Genomic DNA, 27,020 nt, shown 5'->3' with positions numbered 1-27,020 from the left:
CGTTTTAAAAACATTAAAAACACCTTTATTCTGCACTGCTATAAAATGCCGGAGTAAAAAAAATTAAATCAAAGTAGAAAAGGCAAATAAAGGGGAGAGTTGGGGAGCTGTTCAGTGGGTGCAACATTTCAGTCTTGTCGGATGGGGGTTTTGAATCTGTTGCCCAGCACGTGTATGTGGTTGACGCTATTGGACTGCACACTTGGACACTGATGGGAGGGTGAATTTTTATGTTGTTTTTTTCCCCAAACTAAAAAAAAAAAAAAGTAATTCACTACATTAACAGAAGAGAAGAAACACATCATCTTAATAAATGCAGAAAAAGCATTTGATGAATTCAATGAAAAGTCTTAGCAAACTATGAACAGAAATTTCTTTAATCTGATAAAGGGTATATATCTACAGTAAACCAATAACATGCAATATTGGTCAAATAGCCAAAGTTTTTCACCTGACAATGGTCAAATATTTAAAGTTTTTCACCTGAGATTGAGGAGCCAAGAATGTTCACTATTCCACTTTAATTCAATATTGTTCTTGGGGTCCTGGCCATACAGTAAAGACAAAAGTAAAAATAACAGATTGGATAGGAATAAAAAGGCAGGGGGAGGAAGAAGGTTGGGACTTGGACTTGAAGATTACAGAGCAGGCCAAATCATGGTACAGAGTTTAGAAAATGTTCACGTGTCCAGCATAAGGTGGACCCCGAAGCTAACTTTTCAAAAAATCAGCAATTTACAAGAAAAACTGACAGACTACAAAGGTGGTTTCCTTTCTTTTGCTAACTGGTAAATATATCACTTTGATATTAATTAAAAATATTTAATAGAACGACCACTTCCAAGACATTTAAAACAATTTACATTTTAAACACTTATTTCTGTAGGACATAGTCTATCATCGGAAGTAGAAATAAGACCCAAAGAATGTCTTAATAAAGAATAAACTGTGCTTAACTGTCATTTGTAATCAATTCGCTAAGACTAAGTTTACTAGACCTTAATTCCAGGCATAACATGGACGATTGAGAGAGCTTTCTGACTGTGGGAGGTGGATAAAAAGCAGGACAGGTAAATGATCTGCAGTTTGAAACACAAAACCTTGTCACTTACATTTTATCACATGTTCAAGACACCCTCCAAGTGCTGAAAACACAGGGCAGTTCTCAGAAACAGTATCATAACCCATTAATAACTATGTCATCCAGTAAGTTACAATTAAAAAGCTCCTTATAAAAAAAGGCCTATGTATTCACAGACGTCATAGAATCCCAGGCTCTTCTGCACATTATTGAAAAAAAAATGGACATAAATATCTTTAGAGCAATATGGCAATCCACATCTTTCTCAGATCAGACTATACCACAGCCACCTCAGTACTGCGGAAACGTTTCATCGATTCTGGCAGCCCAGGCCATGAGGCCCCCCACAACATCCTGAACCGTTAAAGACTCTAACTCTTGGACTGCTGTCAAGGACTGCAGGATCTTCACGGCTTTCTGGGAGTCATTGCCCAGTTTGCAAATCACATAAATGGGGAGAGCTGCCCCTTCCTGTGTGCCCTGTTTCCCTTTCCGGATTGCTTCTCCTAAGAGTTTCAGGCTCTCCGCATCCCTCCGTTGCAAATGTTTCAAAGGGATGTGCAGGGCATGAGGCAAACGACAGATGTCCACCTCCACTTGAGGCCTGACGTCCAGCAACAGGTGGGGGGCCCCAGAATCCAGAAGTCGTTTATAGTCGGTGACAGAAACTCGCTCCTCTGGGCTCAGCAACTGCAGGGAGCGGCACTTATCAGTGGCTGAGGAGCCACAGAAGGCTTCGTAGTCCTGTAGGTCGGTCACAGTGGGCCGCTCCCCGCAAGCTGCACAGTCGGGCCGGCGGCTCCGAAGCTTAATACAGCGGAAATGTCCTCTGAGAGCATCAAAGAGCAACAAGCTGCCACTGTAAGAGGGGCCCAGCTCCGCAGCAATCTTCAACACTTCCAGCGCCTGCAGGCAGCCCACGACCCCAGTTACGATGCCGAGCACCCCGCCATCCGCGCAGTTGGTCACCGTCTCCGCTGGAGGTGGTTGGGGGAACACGCAGCGGTAGCAAGGCCCGCCGTGGTAGTGGTAGACGGTGATCTGGCCCTCGAAGCGCAGGGCGCTGGCGGACACAAGAGGCCGGCCGGCCAGCACACAGGCGTCGTTAACCAGGTAGCGAGTGGGCACGTTGTCGGAGCAGTCAGCCACCACGTCATAGCGGCGGACCAAGTCCAGGGCCGTGGCTGGCGTGAGCGCCTGCGCGTAGGGCACGCACTCCACCGCCGAATTGAGGCGGCGCAGCGCGGCGGCGGCCGAAAGGACCTTGGCCTGGCCGGCCAGCGACTCGCCGTGCAGCACTTGGCGGGCCAGGTTGCTCATTTCTACTACGTCGTAGTCCACAAGGCCAAGGCGGCCTACGCCGGCCGCCGCCAGGTACTGCGCCAGTGGGCAGCCAAGCCCACCGCAGCCCACGACCAGCACGGACGCGGTCGCCAGGCGCAGCTGTCCGTGCACGCCCAGCTCCGGCAGCACCAGCTGCCGGCTGTAGCGCAGAATCTCATCTCGGGATAGCGCGGCCTTCGGCGGCAGGGGCGACACCGGAACCCGCCGCTCTGCCTTCTGCTCCGCCAAGAGAGCCGCCGCCAGCCTCTGCTTCAGGCAACTCAGCTCCTCCTCACGCTGGGCAACTTCAGCCTGCAAAGCGAGCACCTCGTCCCTGGCAGCCATGGCGGCCTCTTCCGGAAGTTGTCTTGAAAGGCGTTTCCGCTTCCGGCTTACCGTCTCCTAGCGACGGGAATAAACTAAAACAACTTTATGGAGCCTGCGAAAAGGTGATAAGTAGATATGTAGTTCATGAAGCAACCCTAAGGTTCATCTTTAAAGATTTGTAGGTCCAGAGGATTTCCAATGGAACCATATAGAGAGCCTTAGGAGAACTAGAACTCAACCACAAAGACCGTGACCCTCTTCCCGAATTTGGTACGGTCTGACCCGCCCCTTCCTGCGCCGCGCTTACGTCCTTCCGCTTCCGGCGTCCCTCGCAGTTCCGCCATGGCCTCTGAGGAAGCGAGTCGTAGCCCTCCTAGGTCTCGGCGGGAGCCGGGGAGGCGCGCCCCGCGGCAGGACAAGTATTCGGTGCTTTTGCCCACCTACAACGAGCGCGAGAACCTCCCGCTCATCGTGTGGCTGCTGGTGAAAAGCTTCTCCCAGAGGTAGACGCCCGGCCGCCCTCCCGGGGGAAGGAGCTGAGCTGGCTTCCTCCGCTTGGGTGTCGGCAGTTGGCTGCGCGAGGCGGCCTTGCCCGGCCTCTGTTCGGCTCCGGAGGGAGGCTCTGGGGAGAAGGCCACCTGCGAGGAAAGCAGCGGCAGATGCTTCTGGGGCTCTCTGCGTGTCTCGGGTTCTCATTCCTGCCCTTGGGTTTTGTGAAACTCTCCTTTATCTTTCTTATACACTCCCCCTACCCCCCGCCTTTTTCTTGGAAGGGCTGGCCGACCTTTCACTTGGGGCGAGGCTGAAAGCCTGACCTCACTCCTCCCTCCAGGTGGTGAGGATCTGCGGCAGGAGCTGGGAGTGTAAGCGAGTGAGCGAGCTCCCGCCCCCGTGCCGAGTGCTTATGTAAGCATGAGGTTGGGTGTCTGGGGGTGAGGGAGCTGCTGCCCGGCTGGACAGCCTTTCTGAGAGAGCAGAAGGGCAGCTTCGCTCATCACTGGTGGATGTTTGCGTGGTTGTTAGAAGCTGGCGGGTGGGGAGGGTTGAAGTTTGAATTTGGACGTGTTATATAATTTTTTAGAAACTTGAGGAAATCCTAGTATCAGTACGAAGTATCTTGTTTTACGGTTACAGCAATGGGATCGTGTTGTATGAATCTTTGAAGATCTTTCCACATTAGAACATACAAACTTAGCAAGTTATTTTGAAAGTTAGGTAATATTCCATATGGCTGTGTTGTAATTTATCTAACCGGGTCGTATCAGTGAACACGTTATTTCCAGAGTTTTTCTGTTTTTCTTTTTTGACTTTTGTTTTACAGGTGAGAGCGGGGACTTTGTTCACACCATGTTTTCCAGCATTTAGAAAGGAGCTTGACACATAGGAAGTGCTCTTTTGTTAGATGAGTGTTGCAACAAACACACTCATGCTTTTATTAGTATACCGGGCATAAAGTTTTTGCGGTCGAATTGCTGGGTCAACAGAAATGTATTTAAAATGGGCAGTTATTGCTAAATTGCTCTCAAAAAAGGTACCGGTTTAGGACTCTCCCGCATTCTTCAGAGAGTGCCTCTTTCCCTACTAACCAGCCAACCTGAGCTTTATTAAACTTACATCGTTGGAAATGCTAATTGGTGAAAGACATTGCTGTTTTGGATTATATTTCTTTGAATGAAATAATTGTCTTCACATACATGGCCTCTCAAAGGTTTTTTATTCATGTTTTTTCTCTTCTTTTAAATTTATCTTTTTATTTTGATTTCTGCAAGCTCTTTCCAAATTGTCATGTAGTGGATCTTGTTCCCGTTTGTCTTGTCATTATACAATGTTTTTTACTCTGTTCTTTAATTTGTTTATTTAGTGCAACTTATCTTTTATTGGTTTCTGCTTGGAGTTTTTTTTTTTATCAAAATGAAGTCTAATGAAGGAAAGAACTATCGTCTTTTCAGATACGGTCAGGTTGCCTAAGTCAGCTCAGCTTGAGTCCTTTAAGTTACCTCACCCTTAGGTGGTGTGGGTGCTTTGAAGCGGGAATGGCAACTTATTTTGCTTAGGAAAAACTCCATTTGTTTATGGAGTATATCTTTCAACACTAGTATCAACTAGAATTAACATCTTACATGTTTTGTCTTGTAAAGCACATGCCCAAATTTAAGGCACAGTGAGAAGCTGAAGTCATATTGTATCTTAGAGAACAGTTAAAGCTGTTTTGCTTTCTTCCACGTTTGCTAGGGTTGACGTTTTTAAGCCTTTAACAGTGGAATGTGTTTTCTGTTTGATTTCCTTGCATGTGTTTCTTGAAGCAGGACCAAGAGGAAGTGATGTTGTATTGTAAGGATTCGGCTTTGCCTCCTTGTCCTTCCCCTTAAGTTTCCCAATAAAATTAAGGAAAAGAATATAATATCTTTAAGATGGGGCAGGGGAGACATGATAGTGATCACGTGTACATCCAAGTATTGTGTTGGCTTGTTTTTAGAATAGAAACTATCAGGTGAATTTAATGGAGAGCAACAGAGAGATGTGACTTTTGAGGCACATTGAAATCTTTTGTAATTCTGTGCTGTTTCTGTTTATTGGATAGTGTGGGATAAGGAGTACAACTATTTGAAATAGTGGTGTAAAAGATTATGTCACCATTCTAAAATGGGTTTTTTTAAACGGTGAAATTAAGTCAGATTTATTCCTGATGTTGTGATTTAAATCTATTTAGGATTCAATTAAAAGGAATCACTCAGCGCTACTCAGTTGACTCGAGATATCTTTTAAACATATTTTTGACATTTTATATGACTAAGATTTGATATTAAGGTTCAATGATTCCATTTTCAAAATAGGTAAATAAAATTTCATGTGATAGCATATATATAGTACATATATAATCACTATGATTTTTTAAACTAAAGAGTATGTTTTCTGAGTGAGAATTTTTTAACATCTCAGGACTTTATAATAGCCTTTTCCAGCAACATGCTGAGTTCGAAGTTGAAGTACTAAATATTTATTTCGTTTGATAATTGAAATTTTCATTAGTGATTAATATGGCAATGAATCTCCACTTATACTGGTCAGGAATGAGTAGTTTTAAAATTATTTTTTAATTTGAGAATACTGACTCCAAACAATACAAATATTTTTTTTGTTTTAGTGGAATCAACTATGAAATTATAATCATAGATGATGGAAGCCCAGATGGAACAAGGGATGTTGCTGAACAGTTAGAGAAGATCTATGGGTCAAACAAAATTGTAAGTTGTGAACATTTTTCTATCATATCAGTTGTGTTTAGGTAGGGGAAAGATGAGAAATGAACAATGCTTAAATTCAGTCTATTTGTTTAGAAACTAAAAGATAAAGGGCAACTTATACCAGTTGGAATTCAGAAGCATGTTCATTGTGCTTGAGGTTTACATATCTTTGATATGGTGAGTTAGTGGTAATTTTACAGCAAAATAGTGAGCCTTTGGATGAGCTGTTTTTATGACTGACCCTGCAGATAAATTTTCTCCAAGGGCAAAGTTAAAGCATAGTATTGAATTGAGAAGAAATATTAATGGAACTAGGATGCAATTAGTAATATATGTCTTGGTCTTTCTCACGTCCTTTCTCTAGGTATTCTCATACTTTCAGTAGAGAATACTGCCTGCAGCTAAAAGCTTGTAGCTGGAAAAGGTGGCTGGTTGTTTTCATGTGAAACAGGAATAACTTCAGAGTGCTTGGCATTTTTCTTTTTATCTGTAGAGCAGTCTTTGAGAGTAGACTGACTTTCTGAGTCTTACACTTGGGATTTTCCTGCTGTACCTCGAAGCTGCTTGTTCTTCTATGGGAGTGACTTAGGCAGATGTAGAGTTCATGATACAATGGCTGCATAATTTTTATTTTTGATCACTGGTTTGGATTTGTAAATGTTTCAACATACTTGTAAGGTCAACTTTGGATAATTCTTGGGCCAAAAGCACATAATTAAGTCCAGATTTAATTAGAAAATAGCATTCTAGGCCTTAGGTATTTTGTAATTTGTGTAGACCAGAATTTCTGTCTCAGCACTGTTGACATTTAGTTCCCAATAAGTCTTTGTGGGGGGTGGTGGTAGTGGGGCAGTCCTGTATGTTATAGGATCTTTAGCATCATCCCTGGTCTCTACCCACTAGATTTCAGTAGCAACTCCAGTCCCCAGTCCAGCAACCAAAAATGTCTCTTGACATCATCAAATGTCCCCTTGTGGGCAAAACTGTCCCCTCCTCCCAATAGAGAACGGTTGGTATAGGGATAAAAAAGTCTCTTGGAGAACGGTTGTTGATATTTGCATTTCCAGAAGTGGTAATTAAGCATCATGAAAAACAGTCACTGGGTCCAAAGATTCTTGATTAATCCCAATAATGAAATAATTTCTATTCAGCTGGAGGAAATCTTGGCTGGTGGGAAGAGTTTAAGAACTGTGTTACTCTTATATCTGTGGTAGATCTGTCCCATACTAGAGAGTCTTTCCGTCCATCTGACAGATGAGCACATCACACACATCTGTCACAGCTCCAGTCCTCTCCGAATCTCCCAATGTACAGAAGAGATTAAAAAGTTGATGGTTTTTCAAACTAAAGAGCTTCTTCAAGGCAAGAGAAAACAGGATTGAAACAAAAAAAACAACCCACTAATTGGGAAAAAATATTTACAAGTTATATATCCGACAAAGGGTTAATCTCCATAATATATAAAGAACTCACACAGCTCAACAACAAAAAATCAAACAACCCCATCAAAAACTGGACAGGGGACATGAACAGACATCTCTCTAAAGAAGATATATGGATGGCCAATAGACACGTGAAAAGATGCTCATCATCACTAATCATTAGGGAAATGCAAACCAAAACTACACTAAGATATCACCTTACACCTGTTAGAATGGCAAAAATAACCAAAACAAAAAGTGACAAATATTGGAGAGGTTGTGGAGAAAAAGGAACCCTCATACACTGTTGGTAGGAATGCTAACTGGTGTAGCCACTATGGAAAACAGTATGGAGATTTCTCAAAAAATTAAAAATAGCAATACCATATGACCCAGCCATCCCACTACTGGGTATCTATCCAAAGAACTTAAAATCAGCAATTCCGAAAGTCCCATGCACCCCTATGTTCAGTGCAGCATTATTCACAATAGCCAAGATGTGGAACCAACCTCAGTGCCCAGCAACTGATGATTGGATAAAGAAGATATGGTATATATATAATGGAATAGTGCTCAGCCGTAAAAAAGAATAAAATGGTCCCATTCACCACAACATGGATGGACCTTGAGGGTATTATGTTAAGTGAGATAAGCCAGATAGAGAAAGACGAACTCTGTATGACTCCACTCCTATGTGGAAGTTAAACATGTAGACAAAGAGAACTGATTGGTGGTTACCAGGGGCAAGGGGGGGTTCAAGGTGGGCACAGAGAGTGAAGTGGTGCACCTACAACATGACTGACAATAATGTACAACTGAAATTTCACAAGGTTGTAAACTATCATAATCTTAATAAAAAGAAAAAAAAAATGGATGGTTGTCAGCCTTCCAGCAGTGATTCCTGATGATGCTGGGTTCAGTATTTTCTGGCCAACAGTTTCCCGGTGTTTCTTTTGTAAGTTCTGGGCCAAGATCACTGATTCACACTTACTGTGTATAGAATACTCTGAATTACATGCTGCTGTTTAATGGAGAACATCAGCCTGACAGTATTTGAAATACTTTTGTCATAGAGCCTCAGCCTTGAGGTGTAATTGATGGGTTGGTCTTAGGGAATGCCTAACAGTTGACTTTTCAAATTCTAAAACGACATGATCCTTAAAAAGCTCCATTTTCCACATCAACCCAATAAAGTCCAAAATAATTAGCATTCATTGTCATGACTTCCTTGTAGTACCAGAAAAATTCTCTGTTCATGCATGTTTTCTGACCTTTAAATCATTTAAACTAGAAAATTACTTTTTTTTTTTTTATATGATATCAGGGCATGCCAGGGATGGTACATAAGTGACACATGTATGTTTAGGGGGAAAGATGGAGAAAAATTGTTGAAACCATCCTATAACACCTCAGGTAAAGTATTCAGCACAGGTACTTTGTGAGCCAGCCTTTCAAATGGGCTGCAATGAATGTTTCAGAAAAAAGCCAAGAAAGGTATATTTTTTTAAAACTCTGTAAATGAAGAAACAGACAAGAGGTTAAGTCACTTTCCAAGTTACACAGCTGACTAACAAATGGCAGAGATGGAGCCAGAGGAGAACTGGAGGCACATGTTCTGAACCGTTAATAGTGGCTCTGGGGCTGGGGCAGCCGAGGCTGTGGAGGGCTTCAGCCTTTCTATGCCGAAGGCTTGAACACGTCTTGTTTACGGGTTGTCTCATCCTCACACTGAGATCAGGTAAATCACCTATATTTTGTCATTATTTTATAGTTCAGTATTTTTAAAAATTGTTCATAATAAAATGTAACACGTTCATTACTTTTGTGTGTGAGGAAGATTGTCGCTGAGCTAACATCTGTGCCAGTTGTCCTCTATTTTGTATGTGAGATGCAGCCACAGTGTGGCTTGATGAGCAGTGCTAGGTCTGTGCCTAGTATCCAAACATGGGCACCTCGGGCCGTGAAACAGAGAACCCAGACCTAACCACTACACCACCAGGCTGGCCCTGCATGTTCATTACTTTTAAAATGTCAAATGTAACTATAGATCAAGAGATTGGACAACTGAAAAAATGTTCTGTCCATCCACAGATACCAAAGCTATCTCTAACAAAAAGATCACTGCCCCAATCAAATGTACAAAAATATGTCATTCATTAAAAAAACGCACAAATGGCCCAAAATGAAAAGAATATGAACCTCACCGATAAGTAAAGAATTGCAAAGTAGGAGGAAACAGCCTTTCTTAGCTGAAGGAAAAAAAAGATGTTCATTGCTTTTTTTTCTTTTGGTGAGGGAGATTGGCCCTGAGCTAACCTCTGTGCCAGCCTTCCTCTATTTTGTGTGTAGGACGCTGCCACAGCCCAGGCTGCAGAAGCAGAGTGTATGAACTTAACCACTGCACCACCTGGCCAGCCCCCTGAAGATTTATTTTCATTTTCTTCTTTCTTTTAACCTGTTGTTTTTGAGAGTATAGTAAAACAGGTCTACTCAAATACTCATGATCCTGGTATAAATTGATACAGTTTTTATGAAGTGTCATTAAAATTTTCTGTGATAAAAATTTTTACAAAGTAAGTTTTTTGTCAAACAAATTATAATGTCACATGAAGTATTTTATAAGCAGTTGTGGTAATAAGCATTCTTCAGAGAGTATGTGGCTGGCACTCTTGTACGCACTTTCTGTGAATTCACTGCTTGTCCTCGTGGCAGCTGAATAAGGTGAGCGCCTTTGTGCCCTTTGGCACCTGGGGTCACACAGCAAATTAGCGGGAGTCTCCAGAGTCCCATTCCTACCTATGCTGCCATCCTGCCTCATGTGGGAAAAGGCAGTGTTATCGATGTGAGGAGGCAAAAAGGGGGTGGGACTGAGGATCTGACAGGAAAGCACGCCAAGTGAAACGATTTGAACTTGCTATTACGGAATGTAAATGTTACCAATAAAATTGAAATTGCCTTTGATGAGCCTTTTCTGGGCTGCATCCCAGTCTCTCTCCAGGGTGACCCCGGGCAACAGTTCGATGTGTGTTGCCTCAGACCTTTTCATGCATATATGTGCAGTGTGTATGCGCCTGCATCTGCAGGGCTCGATCTAATTTGCTTTTTGTTTTTAAATATAAGTGCGATCTTCCTGTATCATTCTGTTACTTTTTAATTATATCTTGGAGATCTTTTGTCACCAAATTACCTCATTCTTTTAACTGCTCCATAGTACTCTAACATACACAAGATGATTTATGTTTTATATAAACTTCTGAACATTCTGAAAAATATAAATAACGAAATTATCGATTATTTGAAAAAAGGAGGATTTTTCCAGCTGAAGCATAGGGTTCTAGAAAATCTAAGATGAGCTTTAAAGGATTTGCTTTTTCAGGGCAGATACCAGATGAGGTTCAGTATTTTGTCAGTAACTATCCATCACAAAATCAAATAAAACCTGACATAATCTGGTTTGATTTTGTTCAGTGTATTATAATTATTATAAATGATTGATTGAATGTCTGGTTCTCCTCCATATAAGAGCTTATGAGGCAAAATGTATTTTTTCATTACTTTGTTCCTCCCCAAGACCTACAGCAGCTTACAAGTAGTAAAAAACATTAATCTCTCCTGGTTGAATTGAGCTGAAAATACTTTGTTTAGTGATCTGCAGTCTGGGGCAACCTGAAATGCAGAAGGGGACAAGATATGCTCAGTACTGAGTCTGCTTGAGCCCGCGCCTCAGGAACGTAGAGTTTCCAGACTGAAGGAAAAAGCTAAACAACTAAGGTTTATGCATGAAGCAAAAAATGTAGAAAGACTAAGTAATTAACAAACTGTAAGAAAAGAGACAGAATTTAACCTTCTTGTCAGGAATGTAACCCTAAAGTCATGTCATGGGACCAGGACAGAATGAGATGAGGCCATCCAAGCATAAAGTCAAGATAAGTTGATGATCAGCATTTGAAATTACAAAGGGAATTGAGAAAACAAACATGACTACCAAATATTCCAAGAAGATAGGGAATAAGCGAGTTAAATCCTCAGTTTTCCTAGGAAGGAATCAATAGATACTGTTCAGAAGGATAAATCAAATCATAGACGTAAAAACATTGTGTACGTATTGTTTTCTGGTGGATAGCATCAGAAAAAAGGAAGTTTAAAATTTGGCCTGTGGAGTTGCGGTGAAAGAATTTTGCTTTTCCTTAAAAGCTGTTGAACTATTTGATTTGTTAACAAATACTGTCTTTACTTTGGGAAAAAATGTTAAGCATACTCTGCTTTAAGATCTAATAAATGCCGCTATATTTCTGTTAAAATGAGTAGGCGCTTATAAAAAAAAATTTATCAGTCAGGCTTTTGATTATTTGTGTTAAAATGTTGTTTCTTATTGTTACAGCTTCTGAGACCACGGGAGAAAAAGTTGGGATTAGGTAAGTAGAACCTCTCGCCCCTCATCCTTGCTCCTCGCCTTCGTAAGGTTATCTGGAGTGGATTTTCCCAGTTTGGAAGAGGGCCAAAATACAGTGACCTCCTGTGGTGGTTTTCGGTGATCTTAGTGACATTTAAATGGTTTGGTTTGATGTGCCCCCTTGGGAGAACAGAAAGCACTGTAAGTGTTCCAGTACGGAGAATTGAATACGGAGCCTCTGGCATCACAGGTGCAGGAATTGCTGAGCAGCCAAATGGACCAGTGAGGCTACTCAGAGGTTAGTAACAGCTGGAGGTCGCCACCACCCCTAGGATGGAGCAACTATAGGAAGAAACTGTTTTTAGAACCCAGGCTACCCAGTGAGGGCTAGAACGATGGAGTGGGGGATACATGGCAGGAGCAGGAGCCATGGAGGATACCCAGTCAGAGCTGGGAGGCAGAGTAAGAGGACAGACACGCTTTTCCCCTCCTCTCTCCTTAAAATCTTCCCCTTGTGCCTCCCAAAGCTGTTTGGAAACCAGTTGACAAGAGACCCTGGGAAATAGGTAGTTCCCTGCGGTACAGAACAGAGTAGAGAAAGGCCGGAGAAGGGGTCTGAGGGCAAACACCTCAGACCAGCACACTGCCTTAGCTGTAAACCTTTCAACGTGTCTCCAAATTGTAAGTTTAAAAAAGTTATTTTTTATTTTTAAAAAAGAAAGCTTTTAGGCGCTGGCCCCGTGGCCCAGTGGTTAAGTTCACGCGCTCTGCTGCAGGCGGCCCAGTGTTTCGTTGGTTCGAATCCTGGGCGTGGACATGGCACTGCTCATCAAACCACGCTGAGGCAGCGTCCCACATGCCACAACTAGAAGGACCCACAAAGGAGAATATACAACTATGTACTGGGGGGCTTTGGGAAGAAAAAAGGGGGAAAAAAAAAGAAAGCTTTTAAATTTAGGGGGTCATAGAAAATCTCAGATGAGCTCAGTCATTCTGAGATGAAAATCTCAGTACCTTTATTTCTGTTTGTCACCATTGCTTATGATGGAAAGTGGTATAATTTTACTGAAAATAGGGGAGCATGGAGGAAGCACAGTTCTTAAAAATTGAATATCTGCTGTCCTCAAGACCATTACTTAGTTTCCTGGCATCATCAAATGTTCTGAATATCTGAATCCAGAAAGTTCTTTGGGATTGAAATAATCTGGAAACTGCCATGAAAGCAACCAAGAATTACTGACCATTCAGTGGAAATCCAAAAAGCTGTGAGCAGTCACTTCTTAACAAAAGAGGTTAGAAGAGCTCAGCCTTGCTAATAAGATGCTATAGTGTTTGGGGCTTACAGGATGCAGGAATCCCCAAATCCTGCTCCTGACCAGTTGACCTTACCTGCCAAGTCCCTGAGGAACTTTTAGGCACGAAGGTGGGTAAGTAATTGCTAGCTGCACCTTTGGCTTCAAATACCAGAGCAGGACTCTGGTATACCAGGCTTAGAGTGTAGAAGACACTCTCTGGGGAACTTTGGTGGAAATGGGCCAGGAGTGATGAGAAGAGCAGAAGCAGGGACACTTGTTGGCTAGGGATCCGAGCATCAGCAGATGGTGCCTACAACTAAGGTGAAGTCGAAGATGAAAGAACAGAATCGAGAGATGTTTTAGATGGAGAATAAATAGGATTCAATTATAGTTTAGTATCACCTTTAGAGGACTAATGTATGCTTTTCAAATCCCTAACAGTTTCTTCCCTGTTCATATGTATACTTAAGCATTTCTGGTGATTTTCTTTAATGGATATAAACATTTTCATTTTTAGGAACTGCATATATTCATGGACTGAAATATGCCACTGGAAACTACATAATTATTATGGATGCTGATCTCTCACACCATGTAAGTGCTCTATTTCTTTATTGGCTATTTATGATATTTTTAGCCTATTTTACTGACTTACTGTTTATTCTTTCTAAATTTCAGCCAAAATTCATTCCTGAATTCATTAGGTAGGTATTTCTAATATTTGAAAGAACTATGATTTAAATCATTTATCTTACTGATTTTGGACTTTTCGTCTTTCATTCTTCATTAATTAAAAATGCACATGCTCTTGTAACTTTGCTATCCAAAAATAGAACCAACATATAGAGTTGAGACTCCTGAATATGGATATGTGACTAACTGATGTGTTTTTGGAGCCCTGAGGGACTAATCAATAGATTGCTTTGTTATCTAAATTTTTCCAAACTACAGGGAAAGACGCAAGGCAGCTTCCTTGTTAAATGCAATTAGGTCCTGCATCGTGAGGACAAAACACTGTGAACAAATAGGGTTTATTCCAGGAATGCCAAAATGGTTCATCATCAGGAATCAACATAATTCATTCATCACATTAACAAAGAAAGCAGTGCGATTAAGTTTATGGATGTTGAAAGGTATTTGAATAAGTTTCGGTAGCCATTTGTAATCAAAAATTTTAAAGCAGAAATGAAAGGAAACCACTTAGATATGATAAAGACAGCCCAGGCCTAACACAGACATCCTACTAGATGGTGAAATGTTGAATCATTTACAGGAAACTCATCAAGATAGGCATGCCTGCTGGCATTAAACCTGGAGGTTTTAAGTAATACTATAAGACGAGAATTTAGTATAAATATTGGTAAAGGATACAAAATTATATTTATTTGCAGGTGATACAATTATATTAGAAAATCCAGGAGACCATGAAACCTCTCAGAATAAGAATTTGGAAGCTGTTCTGAATGTAAGCGAAATACACAGAAACAAAATCAGATACGTCACTCCCCTCTTTAGAACACTTCAGGGAGTTCTCATTTACACATGGGGAAAAATCCACACTCCTTTCCTTGCCCCTCAAACCACTGTGTGATCTGGCCCGTCTCCCTTTCTGTACTCATCTTGTGCCCCTCCCCTTTGCTCTCTCTACCGAAAACATTCTCCTTCCATTTGTGTGTTCGCACAGTGCTATGTTCTCTTTGCCTGAAATGTTCTTCCCCTGCTTCTTAAAGGTCAACAACATCTCATACTTTGATCTCTGCATAAAGTCACCTCAGAGATACCTTCTCTGCTTATATCTCCAATACACAAAAGTCCCTTTGAGCTGACAAGGAAATGGAACCAGTGGGGTAGAAAATGGGTGAAAGACACAAACAGGCCATATGCAGAAGAAATCCAAATGGCTAATAAATCTAAGAGAAGATATTCATCCTGGGATGTAGTCGGGAAAGTGCAAAATAACTGTTACTGTTTTATTACTCGTTAGTTTGTCAAACTTAAAAACCTATAGAGCAATACATCCAGCACAAATGAGATGGTAGAAAGTGGACACACTTAAATATTGCTGGAGGAAGTGTGAGTCGCCTCAGCCTTTTTGGAAAATAATTTCTGATATCTGTTAGAATTAAAAACACTCATAAGCTTTGTTTTAGCAATTCCATTATGTTCCACTTTGGGTAGTCTAAGCACCAGGATATACATTTATAAGAATGTTGCAGCACTATACTTTGTTGTTGTCTTGTTGGGAGTTGGGGATCCACCTTGGAAACAACCACAGGAGTATATGGGTTCAATATTCTATGAAATTTTTTTTTTTTGAGGAAGATTAGCCATGAGCTAACATCTGCTGCCAATCCTCCTCTTTTTGCTGAGGAAGACTGGCCCTGAGCTAACATCCATGCCCATCTTCCTCTACTTTATATGTGGACGCCTACCATGGCCTGACAAGTGGTGCCGGGTCCACACCCGGGATCTGACCCGGTGAACCCCAGGCCACCAAAGCGAACGTGCAAACTTAACCACTGTGCCACCGGGCTGGCCCCCTATGGAATATTTTTGCAGCTGTTAAAAAGAATGGGGAAATTCTCTGTTGACCTGTAGGGATGTCCATGATTCCATGATATGTATTGTTAACTGACAAAAAGCAAGTTGCAGAGTGTACTTTTTTGGATTCCAATTTTGTAAACACGAAAAGCCCTAGGGATGTGTGTGTTTTCTTTGAGATATGTTTTATGTAAACAAAGAGAAAGGTCTGGAGGATTACCAGGCTCTTTAGGCATTGTTTCCTTCAAGGGTCCAAGAAAAGAATGGAGGGGTAATTGGGAAAATTTATACAGTCAGGTGTTGCCTAATGGCGGGCATCTGTTCTGAGAAATCTGTCATTAGGTGATTTTGTTCCATGTGAACATCACAGAGTGCACTGACACAAACCTGGATAGTATATCCTGCTGCACACTTGGGCGGTATGGTTCTGATCTTAGGGGACCACCACTGGATATGCAGTCCGTCCTTATGTGGCACATGACTGTCATGTTGTTGTTATATTTTAGGATGGTTTCACGTGGTGCGGTCAGCAAATAATACTATATGGTAGTTTGAAAAATTAAAGGAAAAAAAGAATCAGGTTTGAAAACCCTACTTTGAAAGATCTCTCAGTCCATCTCTTTTCTTGGCTTTGTTTTTTCTATGCAAGTCTTAAAGGTTGTGTTATGTAGCTCATGAAAAAAACTACTGAGAGCTTGATGGCTTTTTCTGATTGACAGCTAATTTATTTTTTCTACAGGAAGCAAAAGGAGGGTAATTTTGACATTGTCTCTGGAACTCGCTACACAGGAAATGGAGGTGTATATGGCTGGGATTTGAAAAGAAAAATAATCAGGTATATATATGCGCTGGGATTTCTCTATTTTCAGTGTGAGTACTGGAAATACGTTTTTAACAGGTATTTGGATTAAATTACCATGCTGTGTTGGTATTTGTGGGATCAGAGTGTAATTTCCCAGATAGCTTGTTACCTACAATTTTTCCTATGATTAGAGTATTTTATTTTGGATGTTTTCCACTAAGGAAAAATCAGCATAAACCTTTGAACTTTTGGTAGAAATGGTCTGTGTCAGCAAAATTTATTCTACCACACCTTCAGCTTTGATTTAAGTGAACTCTTCATCTGTATTTTTGGACTAAAGTTTTTTCCCATATGTATTTTTTTTATCATTTTACGTAAATAAGACACTTCATGATTTCACCTTTTACTCAGCAGCATAAAGTAATGAGGCTTTGGAGTCAGACCTGGGTTAAAATCCTCGTTGTGTTAATTACCTGTCACCTTGCATATGTTATCTTTTCTAAGCTTTATTTTCCTCATTATAAAATGGAAATAAAACATACTGTTTCAGTTTTGTACTGCTGTGTAACAGACCATCTGAAGCTCACTGACTGTAAGCAACAATTTATTATTCACAACTCTGTGGATTGTCTCATGGTCCCTCTGCTGACTTCCTGGGCTCATTCATGCAGCTTCCTTCAGCTGGCGGGTCACCGGTGCTGGAAGGTCCAGGATGGCCTCATTCATGCGTCCTGTAGTTGGTGCTAGTTGCTAGTTGTTGGCTGGGCCATCACAGTTCTCATGCATGTGGCCTCTCATCTGTGGAAAGCTAGAGCAGCTGCTTTACATGGTGTCTGAGGGCAGCGTCCGAGAGCACCGTGGCTGCAGCTGCAAGGCCCCTTGCGTCCTAGGCTCTGGGGCTGACACAGCATCGATGTTTGGTCAGAGCAAGCCGATACATGAGGGGTGGGGAAAAGGAACCCACCCTCTTGCTGGGAAAGCCTGCAAAGAAGTTTTGACCATAGTTAATCTATGTCACCTACTTTTCATGGTTGTTGGAAAGATAGGATATTTTTCTATCTATAAAGGATCTATTATATAGCTTACTGCTTTTTATATAACAACATAACTTTATACAAATTCTTACTAATATTAGTATTTTTTATCACCCACTTCATTCCCATAGAAGATTCTGTTAAATTAATCTCAGTTTGGCCTCCTAACTGGATCCTTGGGCAAGTCATTTAAAATATGTAAGAGCCTCAGTCTTCAGTGAAATGAATGGGTTGGATAAAACTGTGGTTTTCAATCCTGCTGAACACTGGAATTATGTAGGTAGAAAATTACATACAGCTGCCCCCGGTTCGTCCCCCTTTCTCATGCACGCGCCATTGCAGACCATTTTAATGCATCTCCAGAGGTGGGGCAAAAGCATCAGTGTGGCTCTCAGGTGATTCTGTTGTGCAGCCAAGATTGAGACCAACAAATGAGTGATCCTCAGGCCTCTATGAATTTGGTCATTACCGCTGTTATTTAAACTTAGGGAGTCCCAATCAGAGACAGTGTACCACTTCTAGTTGGATCATTTAGTTGTATTGAGTTGTATCTGTCATTAGTTGTTAATGTCTACACTGACTTAGGGTATAAACTCCTGAGAAAGATTATGTAATCACTTGCTCAAGGTCCAGAGCAAGTATGGTCCAGAACCAGAATTTGAACCCAAGTCTATCTGACTCTTGCTGCATTTTAATTAAAAAACCCCAATTAAAAAATCCATTACCTCGAACAGATGTACAAATACATACATATACACTCACACTCCTTTGATTTAAACCCATTTTGGGGGATAAACTATGTCCTAGAATTTTTTCATAGCTATTAGAAGCAAATTGAAATGGAACATGTTTTCATAGCCATTATCCCAGCTCTGTGGCTAACTGTGTTATTTGAATAAAAATCTTGCCTAGGGAGGGCCTTAGTGGTTACCTTGGCTTTGGAGAGAAACTGTTCTTTTCAGGCTGCCCCAGGAAACTTTTTTCTGGATCTGAGCACACTAAAATAGCTGCAATACAAAAGTCACTTTTTCCCAGGGCACTTCACATCTTTTTGAAATGTTAATAATAACTATTAGCCAATAATAGCTTGCAATTGATTGAGACTTAGTTGTGTTTCCAACACATACCCTAAAGTCATTGTTATGGACTGACTGCTAAAATTCACATGTTAAAGTACCTTACCCCCAAAGTGTTGTTATTTAGAGGTGGGGCCTTTGGGAGGTTAATTAGGTTTCGATAAGGTCCTGAGTGTGGGGCACTCATGGTGGGATTAGTGCCCTCGCAAGAGGAGACAGAGAGTTTGGCCTCCCGCCCCTCCTCCTGCTCTTGTGAGCACACAGCAAACAGGCCTATCTGTAAGCTAGGAAGAGGGCCCTCACCAGGATCCAAGTCTGCAGAACCTTGATCTTGGGCTCCAGCCTCCAGGACTTCGAGAAATGAACACTGTTGTTGAAGCCCTCTGGTCTACGGTGTTTTGTTACCGCAGCCCAAGCCTTCTGAGGCAGTCTCAGAATGAACCTTTGGTCAATTTCTAGAGATTCCCAAAAACCACACCCTCTCCCATTTCCATACCTTCTCTTTTTTTTAAAAAAAGGTGCCATTTTTATGCAGAGTTAGCCAGCTGAAACTGAGGTCCCTTTGAGCTTATTAGAATCTGAGAAGGAAACTCCTAATCTCTGGTCCCTTTTACTGTCTGACAGGTGTTTGCAATTCTGTGTGATGACTGTTGGCAAATATTGAGTCGAGTTAAAAATCTATTACCCTTCTTACCTAAAGTTTGGGAGAATGATCATTTTATAGGTCCCCTCCACATGTCACCTTTAAAGAAAAATCTCTATTTTCTGGAAAATGAGAAATATCAGATCTCCTTTCACTGACTAAAAATTTTTCTTTGTTCTATAGAATTAACATTTTTGTGAACTAGTGTGCTGCATTTATGACGTTAGTGTAGCATTTTTAGCATTCTGCTCTTAGATGTGTTTCTCTTGTTTAGAAACTATTTTATACAGAAAATCTGATTGCTTTGTTTGACAGCCGCGGGGCCAATTTTATAACTCAGATTTTGCTGAGACCAGGAGCATCTGATTTAACAGGAAGTTTCAGGTACAGTAAAAACTTGTAATTTTACGTTTTCTACTATTTACAACTTCTTCCCTAAATTTCTTGCTTTACAGTGACTTATTTTAAAGAAATGTTTTTCATTTCTACCCCGTTTTTGTTCTGGAACACTAAAAAAGGCAGACCAAAGTTCCTTGGAAGCTGCAAATGAAGCCCAAGTGTCTTCCCAAGGGAAAATAATGTCCTTTTCAAAGAGCATCGAAGGCAAGCATCAGGTTGGTGTGCTTGCTAACCTCAGTGTTGGTGCTCAGCCCCTGGGGCCTGAGCGACCTCTCACTGCTCAGGTGGAACACTGTTTTCACTGGTCACGTGCTCCAGAGAACAGCACCTCTTCTGGGAATTTTCTGCAGTTTATATGGATATTTATAGCATTGTCCACAGGAAAGTTTAAGATCTTTGATGTTTATGTAGATCTTTTCCAGTTACCTTGTTCTCCATGTTTTTTATTTAATTGAAGCAAAGCCTCCTGCTAGGTCCCTGGATTTTTGTTTGTTTCTGGGTGTGTGTAATTGTGGACTAGCTACAGTCAATGACCTGTTTTGTATGACCGCGCCAAATGACTAAAAACTGCCAGATTTTTTTATCTCTGAAACTTTAAAATGTCTACTTGAAGGCCCAAACCCTATACGTTAGTTAATAATTTGTATTACTTGATATTTGCTTTCTTTCCATTAAATAATGTTGATCTTTTGGTCCTTCATTACACTTCACACGCAGACACATTAGGAGCTGGCCATTGAAGATAACTTGCACCTCCAGTGCACCTGCGAGACTATTGAAAGCAGTTCAGAGTTAGTAAGACAGAGTCTAAGGTGAAGGGAGGAACCATCACAAATTAGAGGTCAAATAATGAAAATGAAGCCTCTCTAGAATTAAAGTGTAAATTGATTAAAGCAGAATTTGGTGTATAAGACACAGATGGGCACCATAAATACACCCCTTCAGTTCTGCACTTCAAGGCAAAGAAATAAGATGTTATCTGATTAAGATCTCTGGTTGCTAGGTAGCAACCATGCAAAGAATTGTGGCACTCACAAAATCTCTGTACAGAGGGAATGGCCAGCGTGGACTTCACAGGCTACAGGCGTGATGGCTTTAAATGGAGACCCAGGTAGCTCCATGGGGTGTGGGAAGAGGGGCTTTGCTTTTTGCAGTTCCCCTAGTTACTTCATCAGAGGGCCCCTTCACCTTTTGAGAACTTGGCATCCTGCCTCTATTTGTAGGGGCAGGGATTTAGAATGTGTGGTGAGTGAGCAAGGTGATTGCTTTTAGGTTCACCAGACACTTACTGAGTGCCTGCTGTGTGCCAGGCATTGAACAAGAGTCAAAGCCCCTGTCCTCGTGGAGTTTACATGTTCTCATGACACGAGGCTTACAACTACATAAAATATATGCAGCATCACATGGGGATTATGCTGTGGAGAAAACACAGCAGGGAGAGTAATGGGGTGGGGGTGCCTCACTTCCACCAGAACCATGTGGGAATTAGAGGGAGTGAGGGTGAAGGATGGCCTGGGAGCTCTGGATGTCATGTCGTGAGAGCAGTGATTGGGTTTATTCTGTGCAAATGACAGAGCAGCCGCACACAGACAAAAGCGAGGCTGTTGATTTCACTATTTTTTAAATAGTTGAAGCTCATTGTCTCTTCATAAGAGTAGTGATTTATTAAATATATGTATTAAAGTTCAACTTCTCATTAGGTAAAGTTATTGTCATATCTTTATTATATTATATATATATCAATATATAATTATAGATTGTCATTATATCTCTAGATTTAGGAGGCATCTGCCATTTCAGAAATAACAGGGATCCCAAAAAGACTGCAGTCTGATGTAAAGCCATTTAATTGCAAAGACCACTTGGATCCTAATTATCCTATGTATTGGCTCATATGGCTTCATGTATATAATTTTACATCATTAGCCATAGTTTTAAAGATACCGTGGGGGGGAGAGGAAGTGGTAATGAAGAGCAGTAAATGTCTTCAAAAATGACTCCTATAGGAAATAAAGTAACTCTTAAAGGGGAGTAATTCATAGCCTAATCCCAGCTTTAAAGGTAATGCCGAAACATCCTTTCACGGTCATAGTCCTTCCCATAATCTCACCCTCCATCCCCTGCTTAACATCATTTGAGATACATCGTTAGTTTCTGCTGCTAAAACCCTAACACAGAAAAAGGTGCCTGAAACACAGTAGGTTGCTCAATAAATAATTGTTATTGAATAAATATTACTACCATCATTCTCACTTCAGATTTATTCCAAACTTATTCTTTTGAATTCTCACAGAAGCTGTGTCGGTAGAGGAGAGCATACACTGATCTCTTTCAGGTTCCTCTCAGGACTATGCTTTCTTTGGTTTTATATTCACTTGAAAGCTTGACAAACCAAAAGGCAGGCTTCCAGGAAAACTGAGAAAACAATGTGGGTTGCAGGTAAAGCCCTCAGCATTGTAGATCCAGGGCCCCAACTGCAAAGAGAACTAAGTTATGCCCAACTGCCTCTCCTAGTTTTCTGCTCTGCCAAAAAAGAGTTAGAAATTGCTCCCTCCCTACTCACGGAAACTTGGGGGGTTTTTGATTCTTTTACCTCAGCAACTCTGAAAACAGGGAGCTCCTGAAGAGAGTGATTGGGTTCCCCCATAGAACTTCCCAGCCCCTCTGTCGTACTCTTTCTGCCTGAGTCTGATGAGCTCCGGGTTTGGCCTGCAGCCCATCTCCAGTTAGAGTGCGCATTCGCCCGTGCTAAGTGTCTAAGTGTGACCTTGCCTCGTGATAGCTGTATCCCCCCAGGATCGCCTCAGTCCTGTGATGCCTGGTTTCCGTCTTAACCGAGCTTAACCAAGCTCATCCCAAAGGGACTTAGTTTATCCCCTCGAATTTATTTAGCAGATCTCGAGAAATAGAAACTCGTCATAGACATTTATGAGGAAATGCTTAATTACTAGGTTCTTTCTTGTCATCTAATTTATATTGTTGCTTTATCATCAACTCAATTGTTCCAGTATTTGGAACAGTTTCTCCTCCAACTTTAAATTTTAGAAAATTTAAAAACTGAAAACAGTGGGTAGTTCTTCAAACTATTCACTTTACCATATTTTTATAATTTTTTTTTTTTTAAAGATTGGCACGTGAGCTAACAACTGTTGCCAATCTTCTTTTTTTTTTTTTTTCCTGCTTTGTCTCCCCAAACCCCCCATACATAATTGTATATCTTAGTTACAGGTCCTTCTAGTTGTGGTACGTGGGACTCCGCCTCAGCGTAGCCTGACGAGCGGTGCCATGTCTGTGCCCAGGATCTGAACCGGTGAAACTCCGGGCCGCTGCAGCTGAGTGCGTGAACTTAACCACTCGGCCACGGGGCCGGCCCCAATATAATTTCTAATAGTATGGTAGGAAAATAATTCTCTAAAAGATATTGAGAATTCATTTTCAAAATTATTCTAACTTATTTACCAAATATTTCATGACCTTTCTGGTTCAGGACAAATGTATCATAATCATCAACTGTAACAACTTCTCGATATACAAATGGCCAGTGAAAATTTTAGGTTTTGTAAATACCAGTGAGCTTTTTGAAAGGGAAGGATACATATAGGCAAGTATATTTATCCAAGTGCTCACATATATCTTAATTTCTTACAGGTTGTACCGAAAAGAAGTTCTACAGAAATTAATAGAAAAATGTGTTTCTAAAGGCTACGTCTTCCAGATGGAGATGATTATTCGGGCAAGACAGTTGAATTATACTATTGGCGAGGTATGCAACTGATGGTAAACAGTATGTTCTAGTCCTCATAAAGAAACTAAACAATTAGACTTTTTATAATAAAAAGTTGAACTTTGATAACTACTGAATAAATGTGGAAGGCTTCCAGTTGTTTAGAATGTCCATGCACTAAAGGGTGAAAATTCACATCCCTTTCAAATTTATACGTTTGACCTACCAAGATTTAAAGCATTAACACAAGGCAGCATTCCCTTTTAAATAATTAAAAGTTACTGGTACCTTCTCCATCCTTGTCCTTCTGACCACTGAGCATTACGGGATGAGTCTATTTGCTGCTTTTTTTCTCTTGTGATAGCCAACAGCCACCCTACTTTAAAGTGAATGATGAATCCCATTTGTCCATTTCCTATGAGTAAATGGACAAGACAGGAATTATGGGTGGGGGGTGCAGTCTGCAATGTTTACAGCTAGCTAGTGAACTCCTAGGGAAGACCCTCCTCCTATAATACTCTTTTTAGAGCAGGAAAATAGCTAATTAGAATGCCCCTTCTCTTGTGGAAATTAACAGCTCTTTAACTTAATGACAGCTAAATTTGATGGACTGCTGAAAAAATTAAGTGAAAGGCCATTTTTCTTTTGGAGTATAATTTTTCCTTGAAATGCAGTGTGAAACTTGAGTAAACCAACTTAATATTCAGGATCAGTGCTTTTCAAACAGTTGTAGATTTGGTTCATAGGATCTGTTTTTAGATAATAAAATGCATGTTTAATTTTAGAGACTTGAAGGTGAGGACAGTTGCTGTAAAGAATCCCCGAGTTCTGAACTCACTTGAGGGACTTGCTATCATGGGCTTTGTCTGTTTCTGTTGTATTAGTCATTGTTGTATGCCTGCTATGCTTCCTAATATTTTTGAAGACTGACTTACTGTATATTTTTTTAACTAGGTTCCAATATCATTTGTGGATCGTGTTTATGGTGAATCCAAGTTGGGAGGAAATGAAATAGTCTCTTTCTTGAAAGGATTATTGACTCTTTTTGCTACTACATAAAAGAAAGTTATTTATGCTTATCATGTTCATTTCAATTTAAACATAAAAGAAGCCTGGTTGCTGTATTTGTAAAATGTACTCTTAGAGCATAAATCATAAGGTAAGGTAAATTTCGTGCAAATCTTTTTTCTGAAGAAACTCCATTTTATATGTCAAATTAAATTAGAAGAATGAGCAGTGTTCTCAATTTTCGTTTACATTTTGCTGTATTAAGACCTGTAAATAAATGTATGTGGGTATTTTGTATAAAATATTGCTGCTTTCATTAGAAGATGTGAATGTGGAATTTCTTACATGGGGAAGATTTTGAAATATTCGTTATAAAAACTGGATTCATAGATCTTTGTACCTAATAGATGTAAGAAGTAAAAGGAATGCTAATTATATTCATGAAATATATATGGCTGTTTCTGTATGAATTGAAAAAGGAACACACCTCTGCTCTTTCTTTAAAAATGTATCAAATATCTTAAACCAGATAAAACAATACATTTAGAGCACAATTTTAGAGTTTGGTTCTTTGTAGCTGTTGAAGTGATGAAGCATTTCATCCGTCATAGCAGGTCTATTTGAAATGCATATTGTGACATGGAAACAACTTGACAGGTTGATTGGTTAGCCATTTTTTTCTTTTCTGAGCAATAACTTCTATCAGTAAGGAAAAATATTGATGACATTGAGGCATAAACTTAGCTGCTATAGTAATTTTTAAACATCTTACTATATAAAGATTTCCTCAGAATATTTGTTTTCCTATTATTTCAGGATCCTCAAGAAAGTATACATCTTTACTAATATAACAACAATCCCTTCCCTATGTAGCACTTCTCTCTGTTCAGAAAAGTGTTCTGCCAGTTAAAATGCAGGTTAAGTTGCTCAATAAAGCCAACGCAAGTATTCTGTTTACCTGCTTTCTCGAAAGGAGGTAGTTCCAGAAAGATCCATTTCTACCTGTAGCATACATAGCTTTTGGATCATGCAATATCTTTTAAAATTTTGGGTAAGACATACTCTGAGCAAATAAGCTTAAGATCAAGTTGACTTGCCTTTACAAGTAAAAGGAAGAGGCATTGCTAATTATTTAATAAGCATATTTAGTGGACAGTATTGCTAATTGCTGTATTTTCCTGGCTTAATTTGGCTGCTAAAGAAATTTAAAGTCTGCTTTTTCCAATTGCATTTCTAACAGATCCTACCAGAAATGAATACCAGAGTATAAAACCTTTGGTGTCATTTCGAACGTTACCTAGTCCCATAGAGGAATTCATAGGACACATTCCAATAAGGGCCTCTACTATTTTATTTCCCTTTTTCACAGAGCTGTGCAGCTGGCGCACCAGGGACCTGCCTTTCTTGGGGAAGTGACCTCTCTCGCATCATTAATACAGCTAGAAAATTCATCACTGTTTGATGTAAAATTAGTTTTAAGTTAACATAATAGTAATGTAATACTTTTTTTTGAGTGTTTAGAATCTATTCTTCCTATAAACCCAAAATTAAGTTTTCATTGTGGAGGATGTGGAACGAAGTTAAGTTTTCATTGTGGAGGATGTGGGACGAAATGAAGTGACTATCTCAGAGAGCCCACTCTAAGGTGTTGCCTTCTCAGACCTCACTAGAGTAGACACCTTTTGCCTTTTTAATCTGTTTGTTTCTTATTCCCACAATCATTACAACACTGTCACTATTGGAATTTACAGTAAACAATGTATTTGAGCAGTGAAGACTTTCACCATTTGGAAGTTATTTAGAAAAGAATCTGGACTATTTAGATGCATTTTTGTAGTAAATCTGGTGACTTAAACACTGTAAAATCTTTTTAAACATTTACATGTGAATCTAACATCCCTTTTTACTTTGTAAATGAGGCCAAGGATGAAATCCAGATGTTCTCCCTTTGTATTTGTATTATCACTGTATGAAATCTAACTATATCTAAGGGAAATTAAACTTACTTTGCTTATTTCATATGAGCTTTTGCCCATCTTCTGCAGCATGTAATTAGATTCTTCACCTTTGTTTCTCGGAATCAAATGCTTTGCCCCCCCCCCCCCCTTTTTTGCAACTTTTTCCAGTTGTATGCCCTTGAAATACTGATTTGGCTTTTAAAGATAAATTTTATCGCAATTTCAGAAATTAAAGGAATACTATGTTGGATGAAACAGCTTGTTAAACCTACTAACTGACGTCTTAGACGTTGAGCTGTATGTAAGCACAATTTGTGCTATTTTCAATTAAGTCAGATCCTCTTGGCATGTCAAGTATGGTTTGAAACTGTTGTAACTTGAAATGTAGAGAAACAGCACAAGATAAGTGTATTTACAAAATGAGCACATCTTAACACGGGCTTGCTTGATCCTTCACAGTTGGCATTTATTACTTTGCAGTTTGCGTAGCCGATGAGAGACTCGCAGATGCGCTGTGCTAGAGAGGTGGGTTCAGAATGTGGAGGAGATATTGTGTCGTTGGGGTTGACCTAAATTTACAAAGGCGGACTGCCCACGTGCTGTCTTCTGCTGTCCCGACCGCGGGAGCATTGCAGGCGACTGTCCTGGGACTGCAGCCCAAGCGTGGAGGCCCATTGGCCGCAGCACATCTCCTCCTCAGGTTTCACCAGTCCGGTGGCCTCAAACGCTAGAGATCCCATTCTCTTCAGG

General features: G+C 40.5%; 2 protein-coding genes across 3 annotated transcripts; one reads left to right on the top strand and one right to left on the bottom strand.

The window, feature by feature from the left end:
* Positions 1-359: 359 nt before the first annotated feature.
* MOCS3 (molybdenum cofactor synthesis 3) lies at positions 360-2,749 on the bottom strand. The gene has a single exon (XM_008543455.2). The coding sequence runs from the start codon at positions 2,747-2,749 to the stop codon at positions 1,373-1,375; it is 1,377 nt and encodes a 458-aa protein (XP_008541677.1). The 3' UTR covers positions 360-1,372.
* DPM1 (dolichyl-phosphate mannosyltransferase subunit 1, catalytic) lies at positions 2,277-26,331 on the top strand. 2 transcript variants are annotated; one of them, XM_070589458.1, is made up of 9 exons: positions 2,277-2,853; positions 5,877-5,976; positions 11,779-11,812; positions 13,603-13,679; positions 13,764-13,789; positions 16,366-16,461; positions 19,497-19,565; positions 23,229-23,343; positions 24,259-26,331. In XM_070589458.1, exons 1-9 carry the CDS (start codon positions 2,837-2,839, stop codon positions 24,361-24,363), a joined length of 639 nt encoding a protein of 212 aa, XP_070445559.1. In that variant the 5' UTR covers positions 2,277-2,836; the 3' UTR covers positions 24,364-26,331. The 2 variants fall into 2 exon arrangements, with proteins under 2 accessions (XP_070445559.1, XP_070445558.1); XM_070589457.1 differs by lacking the exon at positions 2,277-2,853 and adding an exon at positions 3,069-3,234.
* Positions 26,332-27,020: the final 689 nt, after the last annotated feature.

The sequence above is a fragment of the Equus przewalskii genome, chromosome 21 (assembly GCF_037783145.1).
Source record: "Equus przewalskii isolate Varuska chromosome 21, EquPr2, whole genome shotgun sequence".
In the NCBI taxonomy this organism is placed as follows: domain Eukaryota; kingdom Metazoa; phylum Chordata; class Mammalia; order Perissodactyla; family Equidae; genus Equus; species Equus przewalskii.
The sequence above is the reverse complement of the archived record's forward strand: the minus strand, read 5'-3'. Positions and strand labels throughout refer to the sequence as shown.